Below are 23,725 nucleotides of genomic sequence, written 5' to 3' on the forward strand. Positions count from 1 at the left end.
TAAGACCAATAGCTGGGCTCCCCAAGGGTGTCAGCCACCTTAGCACTATCTGTCCCAGGGGATCAAACTGCAGTTATGCAGGAAGAGGTACAGAATAATTATTCAATGTGGCACTTTCAGAAGGCAATTGACCCAACGATCAATCAGTGATCCAGTAGCAACTACTCTACCTGCCATGTACCAGTAGAGTAATTCCATGGATATTCATTCTAGCAAGCAAGATAGATTTGATATTCTGGAATTACTTTATTGCAAACTACACATATTTTCCCTGTGCTTGATGTGCTAGTAAAGCCCTTGGGATTATGATGTAGTGAAAACTGCTGGTTGTCACAGGAAGGGCCAATTCCAATGTGGTAGGGTTCTCAAGATGGTCCTAAAGAAAGAACTAGAAATTCCTAAAGCCTGCACTCTGGGATCTGCCACCAGAGAGCTCTCCCACTCTAAATGGCCAGACTCGCCACAGACTCCTTATTGTGTACCCCACTACCCTGCCAAATGTGGAACTGGGTTTTTGCCCTTGACTCTATGTCCCATTGACATCTATTGTCTAAAACAAAACCGACTGCAGAATAGCCACTGTTACCTCTTTAGTCCCTGTAGAGCTGAGGAAGGAGATCCTATTGGACTAATGTGTTGAGAGAGGGTTTCCTGTGCCCATATTGGACTTTATCTTACTATTTGTCAGGTGGCAATTTGACTTTTCTTTTCTTCAGGCTGTGAGTGTTTCTCTCCTTCCTGGACCCCACTGACACAATGTGTTTTTTTCTAGAAGCTGAATCCTAAGCCAGTCTGGGTCTCTGCTGCTGTCCTGGGAGTGTTCCTGCCCACATCCACCATGGTAAATGAGCCCACTCTGTTCTCTCTTCCTCTCTGTCCCTCTATCACCCCCCAAATTCGCGTTCAGAAAACAATAGGCTACTTGCTTAGCTTGCTATTGGCCAACAGATGCACAAGCCTGGGGGTGGGCAGGAAGGGAGGGTTCCAGCTCATCCAACACATTCCTCTACCTTCTCATTAAGCATGCACCATGGGAATGTTAATTAGGGAAGGAGCTGCATTATTCTGAGGCTCCTAGGAACCAGACCTACTTGCAATGCAGAGTCCTAATTTGCTGATTTGGCAATCATTGGGCAAACACTCTGACCAGAACTCTTCCACATACCAAACATACTACGTAGTGGAAACTTAAAAAGCCTTTGTCCCCTTTCCCAACCTCACTTCCCTTGCTTTTATTTTCACCTTCCCTTTTCTACCCACAACACCAACTCTTTTCTCCCTGCCACTTCACTTGCCAGTCGGGCCCTGCCTGGAGTCTGGGAGAGGCTGGCTCCTCATTCAGAGCTCCATGCTCTTCAAGCTGGTCTCACTCCTGGGGTTTCTCTCCAAAGAGACTGAAGCCTGGGGATTACTCCCTCTCACCCCATCAACCTGATTAATATGTCTGGGTGGGAGACTGGAAGCCTCTGACTCACGAGTCATCCACGAAGCAGGGGTAAGGCATCTGCTGGAGATAGATTCCAACTGGAACCTCAACCTGGGCCTGACTCCTTGTGATCCCCTGTTCAATCATGTCCTGTAGATAGGCAAACCCTCCCCAGATGTATCGGAAGTCTTCCACAGGATCAGCTCTGGGACCAGAATCCCAGTACCTACAAAGAAACCGGAGGGAGGGACAATGGATGGGAATGGGAATGGACAGTTTAGTGGCACTTCACAAGCACAAGGGGACTCAGAACTCACTCTCTTTAAACCTCACCCCTAAAATGTTCCAAACTGATTCTATTTTCTAGTTTGTAGTTCAAATCTCAGTTACCGATATTAGCCATAGTGACTTGTAATTGCTTTAATTCAAGTATTCTACCTTGGGAGCATTATAAAATATCTTATCTCCCCTTAATTAAATTTCACTGATTTTTAAGCTGAGGCCAGTCTCTATCTCTGACTCTGTACCAAATGTAATTTTTCAGTGGTTTTGGAGAAACCTCATTTGTAGAACCTCTATATGAAGATAATTCAATACCTAGAGGTCTCCATCTCTAAACTGCCCAAATGCCAGCCAGGGACAGTGCTAAATTGTGGGAGTGATGACAGGGTCACTGAGCTCTTCTGGTTCCACACAGCTAACAGAGCCAACTGTTTAGTTAGCTTAGTTCTCTGATACCAAAGTGTTTCTGTGCCTTTCCAAGTAACCCTACTGTCCCTAGGTGATGGGCCTCTGTTCCTTGCCTCATGCATTCCTGGGGATGCACAGGGACTTCAAGATTGCCTGAAACATCACCTGTCTTTGATCTTATTGGTCTTCTCCACCACATCTATGTCCATCCGGATCTTGTACTTCACGTGGGTTGGTAGGGCACTGGTCCAGGGATACATGTCAGGGAACACTACACCAGCCCAGAACCTGTTTTCCTCCAGCAGAGACAGGGCTCGTTGAGTGAGCTGAATTTCATCATCATAGCTTTCAAACTTATCCAGGATCAAGCACTGCAGATAATCACAAAGGTTGAGAGCATCTGAAGAACACCAACAGCAAAGACTCAATTGCAAAAAAAAGAAAAAAGGAAAAAAAAAAGGCAGAGGATAGGGCTGCTGCCCTAGGGGATGGGTCAAATGCAAGGAGATCTATAAACTTACTATTTGCTTAACTGTGGGGTCTGGGGTCAAATTTCCACTGTGTCTAGATTTGGGGGTAAAGGGGCCTTACAAATGCTTACTTGCTCTCATCCCTGCAGATTTAATGAGGGCCATACCACCCGGCTGTCCAAGGCTGTCCAAATATGCAAGTTTTCAAAATGACAAAAATATTCAGAGCTCTCACTCCCCAGCATGGGGAGGCAAGGGAGTGGGGTCACACTGGATACAGGCTGCTTTGAAGATCAGAAAGCAAGCTGATAAAAGAGTTTTAAAAAGAGAGAGAGAAGCAGTCGTAGCAGTGAACCTTCCTGCCTCTCTGCAAACACACAATGGTGGCCAGCTGAGGGAAGAACAGGGAGGGAGAACACAAACAACAGAGAGCCAAAACCATTTAGTCCAATAAATAATTTCCAGTTATGATTCTGACAGGTAATGCAGGTGGGGGAGGAGTTTCCTAATAGATCTTCTTTCTTCCCACTGGAAGAGGGAAAAAAAAAAATCATCCCTCCCCACCTTCCAAAGGCCCTACAGAAAAGCAAAGCTAAGAATTTCTTTTAAATTTTAACATTGAAATAAATAAATAAATAAATAAATAAATAAATAAATAAATAAATAAATAAATTTGAACATTGCAGGTTGTCCAATAAATGTAGAGGTTTGTTAAACTCTTAGACTATCCTGGGATCTGGTTTTTTCCTTAACCTCTTGTTCCTATAATACACTAGAGTTATTGTGTCAATGTTTCTTTCTTAGAATGTAACTCACAAGAGGTCAGATAGCCTTGTCTTGATTAATTTGTTCACTCAATACTTACTGAGAGCCTGTAATGTGCCAGAGCCTGCTTGGCTCCAGGGGTACAAGGAGGAAAGATAAAAATCTCTTCCTGAGAGAAACTCTAGACCTAATGAGGGAAAGGTGTGGAGTAAATCAACAATCACGATACAAAATGACTGGGCTCTGATGAAAGCAAGTCCAGAGTAGTCTGGGAACCCATCATGGCTAAGTCTACCTGGAGGGGAACAGGAAGGCTGCCTGAAGGAAGGGAGTTAGTTCTGAGTAGGAGGAGGATGAGAAGGAATGAGCCAGAGGAAGAAAGTGGGGGGAAGGTCAGCTCCAGCACAGAGAACACATAGGGTGTCCGGAGACCTGTAAGAATAGAGCAATGGTTCTCATCCTTGGCTGTGCTTACAACCACTGGGGAGCTTTAAAAAGACACCTACTCTCAGGGCTCACTCCAAACAATGAAATCAGACTCTCAAAAGGCAGGGCCAAGGCATCAGCATTGTGTTGAGTGCTCCTTAGGTCTTTCCAAAGTGCAGAGAAGTAGAAGGAACCAGTGGGAGGGTGAGCAGTAGGAAGGTGGGTGAGGGCCACATCAGTTGCCCTGCAGGACTTGCAGTGTGACCAACCAATGAGGAGCTTTCTAGGACAGGAGGATTTCCATGCTAAAACCGGGAGCCCTCCAGGCAAATTCTAAAAGGCCCTAAGAAACCAGTGGAGGGTTTTAAGCAAGGGTAGGACATGTGGGATCCAATTGTGTTTCTGAACAATTACTGGTGGGGCAAGGGGCGAAGCAGGAAGCTTGGTTAGAAGACTGTTGTGACACAGGCTTAAAGGAACACATGAACTCACACAGAGCCTGTGAGTTACCTGGAATCCTCAGTTTACTGAAGAGGAAACTGAACTCCAGAAGACCTGCTAGAGGTCACACAGCTAGCAAGTGGCTGGCCCTGGATTCCCTCCCCACCTTTCAGAGGCCCAGACTTCTCCCCCATCTCAGGAGCCATGGGCACGGCCTGATTCACTGCCCTCCACATGCTCCCAACTGTCCTGTAAAGTAGGAGAGCACAATTCTTATTTATCCTCCCTTTGCAGCCCAGGGAACTCAGGCGCCAAGAGGCTGAGTCACTTCCCCAAAGTGGTGGAATAGGGGTCAAACTCTAGTTCATTTGATCCCACAACTAATACCAGGAGAAGTAGAGAAGTGAGGAAGGTGGACAGGTCATAAAGAGCTGGTCAGTGACCCGAGCTCCTGCTGACCAGGTAAGAAGCGGGCAAGCCCAATTCCTTTACCCAACCCCTCAATCTAAGTCCCCCTCAGGCAATCCCAGAAGGTGAACCACCAGCCTCACTGTACTGAGGAACTGAATCTGAACAACAAAATACTGCAAACCCACTCTCCTTGGGGCTTCTGAACTAAAATGTCCCACCTCAAGCTCCACATCCTGGGAGCAGGTCCCGTGTAGTGTTCTCTGTCTTCTAGATAAAAAGAAAGAAAACCCAAGATACCGTTCGCTTTCCAGCTGATATGGGAAGAGGAACACAGGTAATAAGAAAATACAGAGGGCCAAGGCTTAAGTGACACCATATTAAAAAGATAATTACCTCAAATGGAAGTGGAATTTCTTTAAAAAATACCAGTAAGTGTGGTTACACATCATAAAGAAAAATAGGAAATTTTCTTTACTTAGCTAATCTTTTACAAACAGGCATCACCCAGCCTATTGCTGGTTAGTCCTTTAATGAGATAAAGGACTTAAGTACCTCATGACACCGAAAGTCCTTAATACATGGTTATTTTTTCTGGAAATAACATAAGGTTTGCTACTTTATGTTTTGGGGGCATTCTTGTTTGCTTGTTGGTTTTTTTTTTTGTTTTGGTGTGGAATATAGACTTTCACCATAGTCAAAGACCAAAGGCCCAGCTCCCAGCATGTCAGTACTTAACAGCACACTATGGGGACAGAGAATTGGCAACCTCCTTGGGCAAGGAAGATCAAAACTAAACTGCTAGAGTACATTAAAAAAACAAAGAAAGAAAAAGAAGCACATTTAAGTTTCCTCTGGGGAGACCTTGTTCTACAAAAATGAGTAGTAAAAGAATCTCATTAAAAAAAATCAGTTTGGGGGCGCTTGACTGGCTCGGTCAGTGAAACATGAGACTCTTGATCTTGCGGTTGTGAGTTCAACCTCCATGCTGGGTGTGGAGATTACTCAAAGATAAAATCTTAAAAAAATGAAAATAAATAAATACATCAGTTTAGCAAGTTTAGGTCTGCATATACAGAATTCTAGTATGGATGATTCAAGTGAATTTAAAATTAAATTTCCAAAACGAAAAAATTATTTGGAGAGATGGAAGTTTTTCTTTGTGGTTTCTTTCAGCTGTAGGACATTACAACCCACACACAGCGTGTTCTACCAATTTACTCGACATCACAGGGCCCTGGACAAGGGTCCCTGCTTTATTAGGGAGGAAACAAGCATGCGAGGGACCAAGGGCCTTGCCTGAGGTCAATACGGATCAGGAGCAGAATCTGCATCCATGTCTTCAGAGATCAAGTTGAAGGGTGGTGCTGTTTCCACGTTACTGTAAGAGTAAGTCTCATTCCAACCACGAGGTCACGGTGATAGAATTCTTCAACAGGAAGACCACCTGCCCCTGCCCAGTAGAGCTGCATGGCCCAGCAGAACCTTCTACGTGGAGGAAATGTTCCGTATCTTCCTATCCAGTACGGTGGCTAGTAACCAAAAAAAGCTATTGGGCACTTGAAATGTGTCTAAGGCATCTGAGGCACTAAATTTTTCTAATCAGAATTTAAATAGCCACATGTGGCCACTGGTTACTGTGCTCATCACCACAGCTCTACAAACAAAGTTCCTGGAGGTCAGGCGCCATTCTCGCTCATTGTGGTCTCTGGAAGAATATTTCCTCAAGAAAAGGACTCAATAAATGTCTGTTGAATTGAATTCATTTAAATTTAGAAATCTTGATTGCTGTAAGAAATACAGCTTTACTACCATATGTTGAACATAATCCTGTGCACCCTGGATTCAGAGGATAAACTAGGAGTAATTAGTAACAAGTGAGTTTTGGAGATAATGTTAATGAGAGTATAATTCTCACTAAAGCAAAAAAGCTAATAAAACAAATATATTTTAATAATGTGGCTTTCTGAGCCATCTAACTCATTCTCTTTGAACTTTCCTTTCATGTTTTAAAGGGATATCCATACTGCAATAAGCGGCTGGTGTTTTCAATGACTTTGTTGAATCCCACAATGACGTGGGCTCCATCCTGGCTGTTTTATCAGGCAGCTGATTCACAGTCACGTTTCCTGTTGTGTCCCCCTAGATTGGCACCCTGATACTCTGTGGAAAAACAAAACGTAAAAGGTTCTCAAACTCTCATTTCTATCCTGAAACATCTGATCCATTTTCAAAGTCGGGTTATTTTCCCCACCTTGGAAAGTGGTATGGTGTAGTGTTTAAGAGACAGACAGCCCTGAATGCCAACCCCACTCTGCTGTCTTCTAACTGTATGGTCTGTTTCTCTATTTGCAAAACTGAGATACACCCTACCTCATAGGTGTGTTTTAAGCATCACATGACAGTGTTTGGGAAGGGTGAGTTAATGCCTCCTGGTAAGAATAAAAGCTAGTGCTTACCAAAGGCTCGCTATGCACCCAAACTGGCCCAAGGGCTCTGCTCATATGAACCCCTGAGCCTGCACCACCACTTTATGAGGCCAGTTACAGTGTATTCCAGGCTCACTGAGGAGGCATGACAAGGCAACCTTCCTCTGGAGGATACTAAACTATCTCACAAATAATGAGAACTTGATAAATACCATTTTTATTACTGTTTTTGCAAACTATCTTAAAAGTCAACACAGGCTAATGGCTTTTAAGCCCCTGCCAGGTTACTTTTCATTTGTGACAGCTGTTTGTCTGGGGAGGAAGGCAGTTATTTTCTTTAAATAATATGATTTGGAACACAACACATTCCAAGCTGATCTACAGCATCTCATCTGGTTAGAACAATGCTACAGACTGAAGCCAAAGTCCCATGTCCCACCCGGACAACAGGGGTAGGGATGGGGATGAGTTCTAAACCACTGGTGTTCACTAGCTCCTCTTTGGCCATTAAGTGAAAGTCAGACAATTCTACTTATGAAGAGGGCTTATGAAGATCATCCAGAATGCCATCTTCACCAAATTTCCCTTAAGTAAAGGCACAGCAATTATGGAAGCTGCTTTGGACATAATGCAGAAGTTCCTGGGTCATCTTCTGAGGTATGGCTCACGATGTACCCTTACATTCTCCTGGGGAGGTCACTTGCCTCAGAGAAAGTAGCCTCATTCTCTGTTGCTACTTGTTCTGGTCCCTGAAGTTAAAATCTTGGCTAACAGTGCAATAATAAATACATACAAAAATAAATACAATATTTTTTTATATGAGTATGTGTATGAGTGTGTTTGGGAGGCAAAGATGAATGACTAAACCCATAGCCAGGGTCATGGATTTTGACATATTTGGTCTGGTCTGATTAGCTCACAAATGAAAACACAGTAGGTTCTAACAAGGCTGATGCCATGGAGTCTATCTATAAAGGCTGTTTGGTTCTACAGAGAGAGAAACTAGATGGTCATATATATGGCCATGGATATTAGGGAAGAATAATGTAGGTACATAAGAATTGGCTAGTTTAAAGGGTTCAACATAAAGATAGCACTGGTAATGGAAAACATTCAAAGGGCATCTTCAGTGAATAAAAAGACAGTGTCTTAAGGTCTAAGAGGCAAATTCTGGGCAAGTTTTGCGCCAGAGTTTAGAATCTGAAAGAGTACCATTAAAGTGCCTTGTGACAGCAAAGGACAGAAAGGCAAGAGAAGGGAGTTCCTTGTTCCCTTCATTTCCCAACTGCTATAGCCGAACCCTGGTGACAGGGCTACTACTATTTGAAGTCCACACAAGTCCTACATTTCCTCGTTGGTTGTTTTGCTGATACTCCCCCCAGGAAGCAGAGTTCACCCTAGCGGAAGAGGTTCGAGCTCTCTCCAGGGCAGGCAGCTGTGCTCTTGAGACCTCTTGAGAATGCAGTCATTTGTTTACACTGCTAAATCAAACACCACCTTGGGAGGAGAAGCTGCAGTAGCAGCAGGCTTCCTTCTTCAACTCTGACCTGCCAGACCCTAAATTCAAACACATTAAATAATAGATGAATTAAATTATATTTTAAGTAGGAAACATTGCCCAGTGGAGGCAAAGAAAGAATCTCTCTTTTTGTTTGAACTTGATAATCAAAGGGGAATGGCACCCTGTAATGACATATTCTGACTAATACACCCAGGATATGTCAGGAGTGAGTCTGGGGATAAGGGAGGCTGTAGTCTTAGATATGCTGGCTCTACAATCTTGCCTCTTACATCTTTAACTTCCATACTTAGTCTGAGAACAAAGCAGCTGATAAATGCCAATGGAGGCCCGAAGTGGTCCTGCTGGTGTTAATGTAGACACCTGGGGTTCCTTTGAAAAATGCCAATGGATGTGGGCAAACATCCCAGAACGAATTTCCTGGCAGATCTAGACTCTAACACTCAAGATTCATTTCCCACCACATGGAAAAAGTCACTAAATAAAATGTTTGAGTTGGTTGGGATGGTGAGACAGAGGCCAATGGTGCTACCATAAATTTTTTCTAACACACAGGACACTGTGAACAGACATCTGAAACCTTGTACCACAAAGAGTGAGGAAATGCACTGCGACTAGAACACAAAGGGACAGGAAATGCACAGCTGTTAAAATATGTCTGTTTCTAAAATAAATAAATAAGGAAACAAAAAGTCAAGTTGCAGCACCAAGATACACACTGGGCAAAGAAGTCACCAGGTAATGCTTCTAACTAATTGGGCCAAAGGAAGACACGATAACCTGGCTAGTAACTGCAGAAGACTCTAGCTCTTAATGCTTTCTGGTTTAATCATTCCACCAACTCTGGGAGGTCAGTGTTACTATATTTAAGATATTTCATAATCAACAGAGTCAGGCACTGACCAATTGGAGCACATTCTGGTTGCAAAGAGCTAATCTGGCTACAGTGGTGAACACTCCCCAAATTGCAGTACACATTGTTGTCCTCACTTTTCAGGCAGTTGAACAGCATTGTTGCCCTAAATCACAGAGCCCATAAGTAAGTGCTGAAAATGGCATCCCATAGCCTGCTGGGTAAAGCTGGCCTTTCCAGTCTCATCTCCAGACCCTACTGTTCCTCCCCACCGCCGCCTACCACCTACTCCCCTGATGCTACAGCCACACCTCTGTGCCTGTGCTTATGCTCTTTCTTCTGCCTGAAACTGTCTTTCTGCCTTGCTTAGCCAGCAAGTTCAGCCTTTAAGACCCAGCATAAATGTGTTTTCAGTTTTAATTTGGCCTGCATGGGTGTCTACTTTATGTCACCGTAGCTCCACTAACATAAAATGGGAAATCAAAAGATAAATAAGACAGTTTCAGCCCTTAAGTGGCTCACATCTATGGGGATGGGGAAGCGTATGAACAAATAATTACAAAGGCTACAATAGAGGAATATGGTGTGTGGAGGAAGGCCTGTAACACTGGAGTTGAGTCCTGACGGGCAGCCAGGGGATACAGGAGGCAAAGAGTCTGCCTGTATAGGTGGGAGGCCTGAGGCTTACCGTATGCCATCCTTACAATATGGAAGACCCATGAAAGGGTTAGACTGGGAGTGACTTCACCTTTATGGCAACTAGGTGTCACTGAGGAGCTTTGAGCAGAACCATCATGGCAAGATGGGTTTTAGAAAGATCCCACTGGAGGCAACGTGGGAGATGAGTAGAAGTAGCAGAGAATGGATGTACAGTGACCAGCTAGGAGAGAAAGTACAAACTCTGTAAACAGAGGCCATACATGGAGAGTGAGAGGAAGTAGGGATTTCAGAGACAGTTTGGAGGAAGACTTGATGATTCTTGTTGGATGTGTGACATTTAAATTTGGATTTGTGCAGTTTGTTTCTATTCCATCAGACAGAATTATTGTTCTAGTAGTCCTTTGAGAGACCATTAATGTAGCATTATTTGATAACATGCTTCTCTCTCTCAATAAAATTTGATCTTCTAGAGACCAGGGATTATTTGTATTTATTCAGATAGTTCAATACATGTGAATATATGAATGACCAAATCAGCTAAAATCTTTTTGGTTTCCTACTCTAAGCCTAGTTATTTTCATGCAGAAAAGACCCAATCAGAATAGTATCTGTTATTCAGAGGTATTATAAAATAATTGCTGTCTTCATCCAACTCATTATATAATTTATCAAAACAATACATACTGAGCCTCCACTAATGTCCCCTCATATTACAGGAGAAAGAACTACCTCATTAGAGGCAGACAGGTCTGGATTCCAATTCTGGGTCCCCACTTATCTGCTATGTTAGGCAAGTTAGTCAACTTCTTTGAGGCTCCATTTTTAATTCTATAAAATGGAAACAATTATGCCTCCAGGGAGGCAGTTAGGAGGGTTGCACAAGAGGGCATGTAAAAGTGCTCAACATAGTGGCTGGTTGGCAGCAGCCTCAGACACAAATCCCTTCCCCACGACCTCAGCCCACCCCTCACCTGCATTCTCCTGCCTCTGAGAGTCCCATTCTATGCTTCTGTGAGCCTGGAGACACACAAAATAAAGTCATTGCTTATGATCCAACTCATGGCCCCTGAAATAACACAGCTTTTGCAATGTAGGCTTCTGCCCTCTATCTACCTCTCCCTTGATTTCTAATTTCCCAATGCATATCTGGAGCCAATGAATCTTCAGAAGAAATAAGTAGGACAGATATTCCACAAATATCTATATATATGACTCTTAACATATTACATGATCAATGGCTTTATCTTCCTAATCCTTTTTTTTTTCCTTAGGCTAGCCTGAAAACTATACTCCTTGAGCACACTTTGATTGGGTGGTTGATGGCATGTCACCAGGAGCATGCAAGGAACTGAGGAAAATGAATAAAAAAAAAAAATCCCACTTCTGCTAATTCATCAACAAGATAATCACCATAAAGAAAATGAATATTAGCTATGCACATACATAGATTATGAGGACAGCAGAGGTGAAAGCAGTTAATGAATACATTTTAAGACTTAGAGAAAGGTAGTTGTAACTGGTTAAAGTACAATTTTATGCCCTGATCAGAGATATTTTCATATTGAAATTTGGCTGAATTCAGCTTCCTGATGTGAAATTCAAGACCTGAAATTCAAATACACTATGTAATTTAAATACATTGTGAACTCTAAATAGTATTCCATCTGTGCCAGGCCTAACCCTTCACGAAATAAAGAAATCAAAGGAAGGGGTGTGTATGTTTGTTTTAACTAAAGGGTCATTAGAGGAATAATTTGTTAATTTTCTATTTTTTTCTCAAGAAGAAAAATATATGTGAATATGACACATATAAATTATGACTATAAAAGCATACATATAACAGTTTAAGAGATTAATCTATATGAAGATTTGTTTGCCTTCGGTCTCCTTAAATTTGGGGAAGAGGATGATTTGAACATCTGCAGAAATGAATCTCTCCACATGTTAGAGATGTGACGCTCCCCAAACACCACCATCACCCCTTTACCTAGCCTACTGTCTACCTTCTTACTTGGAGGGATGCCTTTTGTTCATTTCTTTTTTCCTGCTAAGGGCAGGGGATCAGAGGAAAGACAGAATGTGATAATGGAATGAATGAGATTATAGAATCCCCTTGTTGAGGTGGTGCTCTGAGGACAGAAGAAGTTCTAGAGCCACTAGACCATTGTCCACAGAAGTTACAAAATGGTTCCCAGGGCATTTATCAACAATTCATGGCCATCTGGAAAGGAGGGCATTAATACACCCACCTAACAGCCAAGGAACTCATAGCCTAACTATCAATGGCATGAACTATACGCTCTGCACACTTCTCTCATTTTGTCCTTACAACTCTATGAGGTCTGTTATCTGGATTTTACAGATAAGAAAATTGAACCTTAGCAGATAAAGTGAATTTCTTAGAGTAACATAGCTCAATAAGAAGCAGAGATTCAGGCCCATTTGTCCTCACTGGACAGGTGAGAAAGTTCTACACTCAGTGGCCTAACATGGCATATAAGTGAGCCAGCAAGGCGGTTCCAGGAGAATAGGAACTCTCTAGGCTACTTAACAGAATGTCTAGTAACTAAGACCTCATTCCAAATAGAAAGGAAGGAGATTTAGTTCTTTTATTATTTGAAGAGGAAACCTATTGAATCATTCCCTTTTCCTATAAAGACCTAGATCAACATAATTTTCATTTAAAGGACTGTTTTTGCTTGAATTGTCCCAAAATGATTTTTTTCTTTCTTGGAATATGCAGGGAAGTAAGCAACAAGGCTGGCCTAGTCCAAGGCATATTGAAAAGGAGTGCTTCCGACGGGTCTTAAACAAGTCTGTGAAGGAACATACTTGCTGCCTTGTCCTGGAGAGACCCTTAGAGTCATCGGAAAAGAGTTTTCATCCCACTCTGCTATTGAGCAGTTGTCAGGATGGGAGCTGGAGGGTTTCTTGAGGCTCTACCAGACTTCACAAAGCATAAGAACAGAAGCAGAATATTTCAGAATCAATTGCAGTGATTGGTTTCTTCCTCACTGCACATTTCCCCCTCCTGCATTTTCCTTTCAGTTCAGCATCCCCTTGTTTTCTTCCTCCCTCTGACCCCTGCAAAAGCAGGAAGACCAGAAACCTCATCATAATCACCTGCAGGGCTTCTGCCTCCATCAAAACCCCTCTTAGGAACCCCTGAGGGAGGCCACTGACCTGTGGCCACCACAGCCTTTGCTTAGGAGCATTTAGCTCATTTAATGGGATTGCAAGGCCCTCGGAAGTCTTGGTGGCTTAGGCAGGATGTAATTAGCTGCTCATAATCCCTAGAAGGGCACCAAGAACAGCTCAGTGGCTAAGTCTGATTTCACTAACACTTCACTGTTCTCCTCCTGAGCAGTTATTTTTGGTTGGTTTGTATTTTGTTAAAAAGTTAGTATTAAAGCACTTACTATATTCCAGGCATTGTTCCAAGTACTTTGCATGAATTAATTCAGTTAATTCTCCTATCAGGTCATTAGGTAAGCACTATTAATATCTTCATTTTATAGATTCAGAAACTGAGGCACAGTAGCAGAGGTTTGAACCCAGGCTATTTGGTTCTAGAAACTGAATTCTTATCCATCTAAACAACTGGTGTATCTTAGGTACCTGTTTGCTACATTAAGCACAAACTACACAGTAAAAATAATCCTTCAAGAAAATGAGACCTTTATATCACCAAGCAAATGTAAAATCAAACAAAGGACAAGAGGTATTCTCTACTCCTGAGGTAACTAACAAAACACTGTGAGAACCATGGCACTCCATTCTGCAAGAATAAAGGAATAAAGCTCTTCTCTCCCAGCCATACTCTCTCCCAGAGCCCTGTCTGTGTTATAACCACAGCAGGTAGATGGTGGTGACGTGGCCAGGGATGGGGACATATGTGGTACAGAAAGCTCAGAGGTGTGAATGGCTAAACTTATGTTGAAGCAGAAGTGACATTTGAGAGCTGAATCTCAAAGAAAGAATGAATGGAAGTTCAATAGATGGGAAAGGAGAAGTCATTTCAGGCTTTTTTGCCTTCTGTTTCTTCTTTTGGGGGAAACAGCCTCCTCTACTTCCCAGTAATCCTGCTCAGCCCCTGAGATTCAGATTAAACTAATTTAGCTTTTCTTACCTCATGGTGGGTATATGACCCACACCTCCCTATCATGGTACACCATCCCCCCAGAGACTCAGAGATTCGAAGAGCCAGGCCAATCAGAAAACTGTCCAGGAGTACTGTTTATGCTCTGGGAAAACCATTCCCTCTTTCTGCAGAATGTCTGGGGTAAACATGACCACTGAGGGCTGTGCGTAGCTGATGCCCCACCAAATGGAGAGGGCCTCACTGAGATCGAAGCCAGGCAGAGGCAAGCACAAACATGAGGTGGAAGGGCACAAGGGTCTCCGTCTCATGGTGGCATTCAATCCCTAGATCCCCTGAATTTCCAGGTTAGGTCAACCAGTCAATTCTCTTTTTTGTTCAGGCAAAAGAACTCTATCAATGGCAACATGTGTAAAGGGTAGAAGTGTGAGCAGTTGGGGTATGCCTCAGGATAGCAAAACAGCCAGTGGAGCAGACCAACAGATCTGCGAGTGAGCCCTGGCTGCAAAGGCGGGCTGTGGCAGGTGTAGAAGGCATGTGTGTTCCCTGGGTACTGAATCCCTGAAAGTCTGAGAGTGATGACAGCAGATGTGTGTTTGAAATGGAGATCTGGTGGCAGTGTGGAGCAATGCCTGAGCCAACAGAGATGGCCTGGAGCCCAGGGAGGAAGCCATTGAAACAGGCTGGTAGAGGCATGACAATGCTTCCAGAACTCAGAGAGCCTTAAAAGCGAGAGGTGGAGTTGAGAAATGTTCAGGAGATAGACAAAGTTCCGTATGATACTATGATTTATAATAAGATATATGTATTTGGTCTTTGTCTGTTTCTAGTACAGAGCTCCTAAAACCTTTAGAATTTCCTAAGAAATACCATTAAAATGTGTTTTGTTATGTTCATAAGGTGACTTGTGGACCTCACCTAAGGATGAGGACTGGTTGCCAGAGGAGCCAACTATGTGATTATAGGGTTGTGATTATAGGGAGTGGGCTGGAAGCTAAGTTCCATCACTAATGGCCATGGTTTAATCAACCATGCCTAAGTAATGAAGCCTCTATGAAAACTCAAAAGGATGGGGTTTGCAGAGTTTCAGGGTTGGTGAACATGTGGAGATTTGGGGAAACTGGTATGTATCCAGAAAGGATATAAAAGCTGCACACCCTTTTCTTATACCTTGCCCTATGTATCTCTTCCATTTGGCTGCTCTTGAGTTATATACTTTTATAATAAACCAGTGATCTAATGAGTAAAATATTTGAGTTTTGTGAGTCACTCTAGCAAATTAATTGAATCCAAGAAGGGGTCATAGGAACCTGCTGTCTGAACCTGTGGGCAGAAATAGGAGGGGGATGTCTGAAGTGGAGGTGGGCACCAGTATCAAGGGACTGAGTCCTTATTAACCCAGGGATCTGACGCTATCTCCAGGTAGTGCCAGAATGGAGTTGAACCACATGATACCCAGCTGGTGTTGGAGTTTCTTAGTGGTGGGGGAAAAACCATCATGTGTTGGATTTGGGCATATAATTATCCTCAGTGACCAGACATGAAAGAGAGGGTAGAGGGATCAGAAAGGCAAGCTCTGATTCATCCAGATGTGGATGTGATCTGCTACACATAACAGCTACAGGATGGGATTTAACCTCTTTAAGCCTCAGTTTCTGCATCTGTAAAATAAAAATGGTAACAGCGCATACGTCACAGAGCTCTTGTGAGGATGAAATGAGTTAACCATGTGTGAAAGCACTGAACACAGGGCTTGGCACAAAGAAACACTCAATGAATAATAGCTATTGTACAGAAGGTAAGGAAGAAAGGTAATTAAGGATGACCTTAAAATCTCTGGCTTGATAATTTGGAATAATGCTGAGGACCAGGGTCAGGGTAGGAAATGCCACAGGAGGACAGGTTTTGTGGAGAGGAGAAAACAAATTTGTTTTGAGATACATTGAATGTGATGTGCCTGTAGAACCTGGAAGTGAGAGTTTCCAGCAAGCAGTGGGACCTCAGAAGTTGACGTTTCTGGTCAATGATGACTGAATCTATGGCAGGCAAGAGAGGGTAGAGGACAGACACAACTACTTCACCAGCTACAAGGAGGGAACGAGCAGCCCAGGAAGAGTCAGGGAGCTATCAGGGAGCCAACACATCAAGAGGTGTAAAAAGGGAACTTTTTAAAGTGTGGATATGCTATTAGAGAACAGAATCCACCCCGTATGGGAACTGTGAGAATTCCTGGTTCATCAGTGGGGAAAAGGAGATGCCTTACCTCCAGGTATTTGCTAGTCAGGCGCAGGGTGCGATCTGTGATGTTAAATACATCCCTCCAGTCAAAGTTGGCCATGTCATCAGCCTGGCTCTCTCGAGGACCCTTATGTAGGAAGTTCAGCATGGCTTCTGCAGTAATACCTTCCTCACCAAGCTGACTATTCAAAAAGCCTTTCACTGTTGGGTTCTCCAGGGTGTCCTTAGGATGAAGCAAAACAGTCACAGTATTTAGAAATTCCACAGGATCTCTGGTCTTGTTTTCCAATTTTTAATGAATAAGGATAGATGTTTAGCTTCCCTTAAAAAGCTAGTGGGTTTTACTCCATGATAAGGCATGCCTATCTATATTCCATTTCCCCTGAATACACAGGTCTCTATAGAAGGAAAACGTGTATGTTGGGGGTTGGGGAAGAAGGATAGGGAAAATGGTATATAGGAAACTTTTTTTTTTTTCTTGAAACTTTCTTTTTTTAATGGATTTTTTTGTTGTTGTTCTCTTTTAATGATCCCTGCTATATAAGATTCTGACCTCCTGGCTTTGCAAATCTGGAAATGACAGCAGACAGACATACTTGGTTGAGTCTGCAGTTATAGAGCTGGCCCCCTGGGGAGGTAGCCATTTGAATCTGAGGCCCTCAAGTAAATTTATGAAAGCAAGGAACTTCAGGAAGCCACTGACCAGTTTTTATATTCCCCCCAGAATTCAAGAAACATTTCCCACCCAAAGTTGGTGACTCCACTTGGTGACAGCTTCCAGAACTAGTGCCTTTATCCCTTGCTTACTATCTTTTGATCCAACTCCAGCAGATCAACCCTTTACTGAGAAAAGGAAATTTATGGAACTTTCTTGGTCCTTCTCTTCCCCTCCCCCTGCCATCCGTACTCTGATCATGGTCATCTGTGTGCTCCTGTCAAAGAAGTACCAGATCTGGGGGCCTACTTCCTCCCAGGCTTTGACCAACTTCCTAAGGCGTTCCAGTTCTTCAAAAGTTGAGTTGGCCTAAAACCAGAAAGAGATAGAGACAAGAACAGGGAAGAAAAACATGAGAGAGAACTTTTGATTGGCTCTTCCCTGCTCCTGTCACAAACCCTGAGTTTAGGAGAGGCTTTTCAAGGAAGTGTCTTTATTTCCTCAGTCTACTGATACTTCCCGGAACAATCTGCTATTTCCTGGCCTCCACACTGCCAGAATCTAGCTTCTTAAGATCTCAGAGATACTTGTGATAGTGACAATGTCATTGTCCTGGAGCCTCATTAAAGCTAGATTTGGACTCCCTGTGAGGAAATGCTCTTCCTCACTTCCTGCCTTTGTCTCTTCTAGGGAGCCAGGATTCAGAGAACTGTGAGCTCTTCCATTAGGAATAAAATTTAGGCACTGGGGAAGAAAACCTCCTTGTAAGTTTTGTAGAAAAGGGAGGGCCCAGGCAGGGACTCAGGCACAAAGCATTCCAATGATGACTGTAAATGGGGGAGGATCCCAAGACTCCACTAAGCAAAAAACAAACATAAGTCTTGCTACCAGGAGACTGAGTGCTTGAGCAGGCGCGTGCATGCATGTGTGTGTTCTCTCCCTCATTCTTCTGGGAGGTCCAAGGTAGAAAGGACAAGACCAGCCAGGATCTTACATTCTGCAGTATTCTGCGTACTGCTGGAGAATCTGGAGTAAAGAGGATTTTTCCCATCACCAAAGGCTTTGCTGCTCTCCAGGCTATTTTGGTGAGAGGGTTTGACTCCAGGCTCTGGATCAGTGCATTACAAAAGGTTGCTGCCAGGAGAGAAGGGACAGATTTTATAGAAATTCCCTGTTGCTCAATGCTAAACATAGTCATTAGTGTGTTCAAATCACATGTCTCATTCAACTTTATGCTGGAGGATTTGACAAATAAAGTAAATTAATAGGCTGTACCCCACCAATAACAAGCTCATCATTAGTAAGTAACAAAATGCCACAGTGCATCTCAATAAGGGCCTCATCAGAGAAACAAAGAATGGGGCTTGCCCTGTGGTTTATTCTGCTTTAGAAAGGAGGTTAAGAAGCCTGCCTGGGATTACTACAAGGAACAGATGCCATTCTCACATGAAAGGGACATGAGGCCAAATAAAGCCTCCCCTTGGAATCTCAGCTTTAGCCTCAATAATTTCCCTTTACAGAGCCGCTTAATTTCTTTGTCATGTGGGCTATCTTAGGACCCAACTACTTTTGGTACATGCCTTGCTGCCTCTTTGCGATTTTAACTCAAAGGTCATGTCACCCAGTTGCATTTCTTCCCCACCCCACCTTCCTTTACCCCATAGAAGCCTCCTCCTAAAATAATAAAAGGTGGGAAAGATGGCTTGCCAGAGACTTGCCATTCAGAATGTAACTCAGTACTGCACAAACAGATTTTCACTGTACCATGTTTGTAAAAACATCTCGCAGCCATGTTTACTTGTCAGGGCCCTTCTGACCTGAGCTTTGGTTGCAACTCTGGGCCGTCTCCTCATTTATCTTCTCTTTTCTAGAACTTAACCCTAGTTTAATCAGATCAATGGGAAATGTCCCCTCTGTTCTCTTTCCAAGTGGGTCTCAGTTCTTTCCATGGTTCATATCCAGAATTCTTTATGAAAATTTCCCCTTTCTTACAAGGGAAAATGGACTTTCTGGGAGCAGAAGCCTCTCTGCCCAAGTCCCCTCAGCAAGACTGACTTAACCCCAGGACTGGGTTTCCCTGGAAGTGTTAAACCATCAGCTTCACCAACATCAGATGCCATTTTTATATACATGACTCAGAAAACTTACTTGTTCTTTTGTCATAAGAATAGATAGGATCCTTCCTTGTGGAGTCAATCCCTAAGAAGGCCTTATAGTTATTGTCTTCATACCAGTTGAAGGAGAACACTCGAGAGCCTCCTCCCTCTGGGTAGCCACACAAGAGGTCAGACAGAATGCTCATCAGCTGTGCAAAGGTTTCTGGACCACCAGTCTGCGTGAGAGGCTTGGTCACCCATAGCAAGTCTTCAACACTCGGTCGATGGATGAACTAGGGCAGGGCAAAGGCTTCAGGTTATTTTAAGGCAGCTACAATCATAATCACTCTGATGCCAGAGCTCCAAAGTATGGGGAGACCTCCACATATGCATTTGACTTTCTTATTTATTTATTTATTTATTTATTTATTTATTTATTTATTGGCTTCTATATTTAAAAGAAAACATGCATGTTCTCAGCAATTCTTAATCCAGCTGTGAAGTAAAAATCTACTGCCATCTATTCAGGGCCTAAAAGGAAACTAGAATGAGTCTTAAAATAAAAAAGTTAATCCCAATATATTTTAATATCACTTCTCTCTTTTAATCCCCTTTATCTGACTTCCTTGGGAATGTGTCCTTGGAGAAATGCAGTGAGCATTTTTTTTTTGTAAGCCAGTTCTTGGGTTCTGTTACCCCATCAAGATGGGAATACTAGGGGAAAAAATGGAAATAAAATGATGGAGGAATGGCTCTGTCCTAGAAAAGCAAGATCATGGCAAATTTCTTTGGCCAAGTAGTTTAGAATTTAGTTTCTTATATTTGGAAAATTATCTTATTAGCTTAATTTTACCAAATGTGAGTTCTCCCATTTCCCTGAAATATGTGGTTTGTGGTTTATGTGTGTACGTACATGTGTGTGTGTGTGGGTATGTGTATGTGTGTTATGATCCAAGCAAATATAGAACAGATGAAGTCTCCATTCTTGGAAGAACACTTTGAATTGTGCACCAAACTAAGAAGAGGCTGGTGGTCTTCTCCTCTCTGTATGAATACCATGGCCCTTGCTGGACTCATCCTTTGAAGGCAAATCTGTAATGCTGAGAACTAAGTTGAGGGTTCCAGAGTTGCCAGGGTCTCAGCACCCGTATACCATCTGGCTTTGCTTTAGGAGAATATGTAAAACAAAAACAATGCTGCTTTTATTCCTCAAACACACTTATTACTACTTTTCAAAGGCAGTTGGGAATTAAAAAAAAAATAGGATTCAGTCAGGTGAGACTGGAACAGCTTCCCTACTTCAATAAGTGATGTTTATCTGTCATCCCTGTCTTTGTCCACATGCCAACACTTGCCCTCTGAAACTGTTGAGCACTGTGTAGGATCTACACTGTGAGTCATGCCTATAATCATCACAATCACAGTCTAGGCTTCAATAATAAACTTGGAATCTCAAATTGCTTCAAAAACAGTAAGTCTTATGACAGTCTTGTAAGGGGTTATTATCATTATTATGTTGCTCATTTAATCAAAGCACTTGGAGATGAAGGGGCTGTTCTAGGGTCAAACAGTCTAGTATCAGTTAATATAAATGGAGCCATCTGCTAAACTGAGTTCACAAATGCTTACACTTGCTATCTAGACAGGTAAAAAAACTTTTGGGACTCCCACGCAGACTGAGGAGTGTTGATGGGCTTTGGAGACTTTTTTCACATTCCCTATCATTTTCAACTCTATCATACTGATAAGAATTTTTTAAACGCTCACAAAGAAAAGAATGTTAAACAGAGACTCCCACTAGAGCAGGTGGCCATCAGTACAATGAGCCTTTCTCTGACCCTTCCTGCACAGCAGGGCTCACACTCTGCCCAGGCCAAACTTAGTTTTATGGACACAGATTCCACAATGCAATTTTCCAGGTTGGCTAAGCCCATGTCAGCTGCAAATATTGAAGGGAAAAATTTTGGGGGAAAATTATGCTTCACCTTTTGCCTGCCTTTCATAAGACACATTGCACTTGAAGGTAATTGTTTATTTCACATTGCTCTTCCCCATTAGATTGTATGTTTCACCAGGGTAGTGACCATACCTGTCTCCTCATCACACTCCCAGCACCTCTCACCTATTTAGTAGAGAATCAATTTCTATACAGGAAAAGGCTTGTGCAACCAGATGTTAATTGAAGCATGTACATTTTTCACAAAATAGCATAAAAATGTCATTTTTTTTCTTTGTGATGGAATGAGTCAACGTATTTAAGACATTTTAAAATAATGCCTATAAGCACTATGTGTATGCTATTGCTATTAGCAGTATAGCTATAGGTGAATTGTAAAAGCATAACAGGATGGACCACATCAATACGGAAGGACTTAGATTCAATGTTACTCCACTGATAATATGCCACACAAGACATGGTGGTGTTTTTTCCTAGGTGTGAAATTAGGATGGTACCCTTCTTTTTTGCCTCCAACCTAGGAGCACAGGTAATTTAGGATATGAACAAGTGCTCTGAAATTGCTAGGTAGAAATTTCAAATGTATTTCTCCTTGAACAGGTCTGAGGTACAATTAAATTGTTTGATACAGTAAGTATAGTAAAATGGTGGAAAGATATAATAACATTATCATTAGTATCATCAGGCCGCTTACCTCTCGAATCCTTGATGATATGTCAGAAAATACTCTTCCCCAGGATCTCAGATTGATACCTTGAGAACTGCTGTCTAGAAGTGTGGGAAGCTGTAATTGATAGGAAAAAATACATGTGTGTATATACATACATATATGTATAAGGTACACATATACACATGGGTGCTATCTGATCTCCTTATGCTTGAAAACATTTCCTCCCTTTTTCCTAATCACAGGACCTCTTCTGCTAGATTCCTTTCAAAAACAAACTTATTTTATCTAATTGAGAAAATCAAAGGTTTTTATTCCAGGTCTGATTCCAGGCTCAGCTCCCAGTTGAGCTAGTCAATCACAAATAATTTCACAGTGACATTAAATACGCCAAAGTGATTCTGATTGCTGGTTTAGCAACACCAGACAAGCCTCCTGGAGGAAGGGAAACAGTGCAGCTGCTGATCTGTAAAGAAAGGCTGAGTGCAGAAGTGCCCATCTGTGCACCTGGGCTCTGCAGACACACTCAAGACTTCCTTCTTGTTCACATCTTTGCTTCCCTTTGAGGCTTCTTCAGGTAGGTTGTGGCTCTTCCTCTGCTTAACACTACTTTCTTATATGGAAGATTTGGCTAGTTATATCATCTTTCTTTTAAAGCTGCTGCTGGCAGCTTTGAAGAGAAGTTTCCTTGCAAATTATCCAGTTGGCAGTAGTATTCTGGTGACCCCAGGCCCAGGCGCCAACACAAAACTATTGACGCACTTTCCACCTACGTGGGGAATGTGGAAGCCCACAAGTTTGCTGGCTCCAAACCTGAGCCCAACGTGAACAACTTGTTTTCCGGAAACCAAATTCAAGTCCTGAATGAATGACTTCATTCTCTATAATCTCAAAACTGATTGACTCACTGATCATGTGTCTTTTAGGACTGAATTCTGTTTTAAGATGGCAGTTTTCTCTTTAAAAAAAAAAAAGATTTTATTTATTCATGAGAGATGGGGGCGGGGCAGAAATACAGGCAGAGGGAGAAGCAGTCTCCATGCAGGAAGCCTGATGTGGGACTTGATCCCGGGACTCCAGGATCATGCCCTGGAGCGGCCAAAGGCAGGCACTAAACCGCTGAGCCACCCAGGGATCCCCAAGATGGTGGTTTTCAAACTCAAGTGTGCATCCTGACTATGTCTGCAGGGGCTCTGCATTTTTAACAAGATTAGTGTATAATTCTGACTCAAGTATCTATAGACCACAAGCCACAAGTCACAGGGTGGTTCTCCTAAATAATAGGTTGGCTGATCCAGCTGCAGCCCAGCTGAGAAGCAGGTGAAATGAAGTTCCTGGCAGCCCAGTCTCCTTCCAACTTCTAGACACGGCCCTGCCTTGCCTTTTCTCTGCCATGGGTGCAGGGTCCCTCACAGGCTCTCAGACCCTGATACTGAAGAATAAATACAGCCACACTCCTGGAACATTGGCATTCCTGGTTCATTTCCTAACAGTAAAATGAAAAGCTTTGTTGTGAGGGCTACGAAGCAGACAGGAGGACAATTTATCAGAGGAAGTAGCAGCAAAAACACTGTTGAACTACACCACTGAGAAGCATCTTTTCTCCTTAGCCTTCCTACTGGGCCTAGACATTGGTCTTGCCAGGACTTCTTTTCAAACTCCTTGAAAATAGTTTCAGCGTACTCTGGGCAAAGCACTTTAATTCCTGCTATGGTTCCAAGGGAGGGTGGGGCTGAGAAGAGCAGGTAGGGAGGAAGCCAGCAGGTAAAAATGTGTGCCAGTGGCAAGTTATCACCAACTCCTGTGATTCACCTCCTGACTACTCCAATAAGTTCTAGTAGAGATGAAAGGAGATCTAAGAGATACAGCAATAAAATGCCATGTGTGGACTTTATTTTGATTTCGATCTGAACAAACCAGCTGCAA

At 42.8% G+C, this 23,725-nt stretch overlaps 1 protein-coding gene and 2 long non-coding RNA genes across 3 annotated transcripts in view; 1 reads left to right on the forward strand and 2 right to left on the reverse strand.

Moving 5' to 3' along the window:
- The window catches only part of LOC140637984 (uncharacterized), a 22,855-nt gene extending 15,898 nt beyond the window's left edge, over positions 1–6,957 (forward strand). Inside the window, exons 2-4 of the long non-coding RNA XR_012035096.1 lie at positions 773–841; positions 4,901–4,963; positions 5,803–6,957. This is a non-coding gene — a long non-coding RNA (uncharacterized lncRNA). The remainder of the gene's footprint in view (positions 1–772; positions 842–4,900; positions 4,964–5,802) is intronic.
- ABCA4 (ATP binding cassette subfamily A member 4) overlaps positions 1–23,725 on the reverse strand; it is a 129,551-nt gene that overhangs the window by 72,213 nt on the left and 33,613 nt on the right. Inside the window, exons 7-13 of the mRNA XM_072834577.1 lie at positions 21,827–21,916; positions 19,228–19,468; positions 18,074–18,213; positions 17,332–17,448; positions 16,450–16,647; positions 2,282–2,487; positions 1,476–1,652 (exon numbers count right to left, since the gene is read on the reverse strand). Of these exons, the coding sequence (XP_072690678.1) occupies positions 1,476–1,652; positions 2,282–2,487; positions 16,450–16,647; positions 17,332–17,448; positions 18,074–18,213; positions 19,228–19,468; positions 21,827–21,916 (1,169 nt within the window). The remainder of the gene's footprint in view (positions 1–1,475; positions 1,653–2,281; positions 2,488–16,449; positions 16,648–17,331; positions 17,449–18,073; positions 18,214–19,227; positions 19,469–21,826; positions 21,917–23,725) is intronic.
- On the reverse strand, positions 5,060–12,172 carry LOC140637983 (uncharacterized). The gene is made up of 3 exons (XR_012035095.1): positions 12,099–12,172; positions 11,059–11,104; positions 5,060–6,789 (listed from the first exon to the last, which is right to left on the reverse strand). It is a non-coding gene; the product is annotated as an uncharacterized lncRNA (long non-coding RNA).

The sequence above is a fragment of the Canis lupus genome, chromosome 8 (assembly GCF_048164855.1).
Source record: "Canis lupus baileyi chromosome 8, mCanLup2.hap1, whole genome shotgun sequence".
Lineage (NCBI taxonomy): Eukaryota > Metazoa > Chordata > Mammalia > Carnivora > Canidae > Canis > Canis lupus.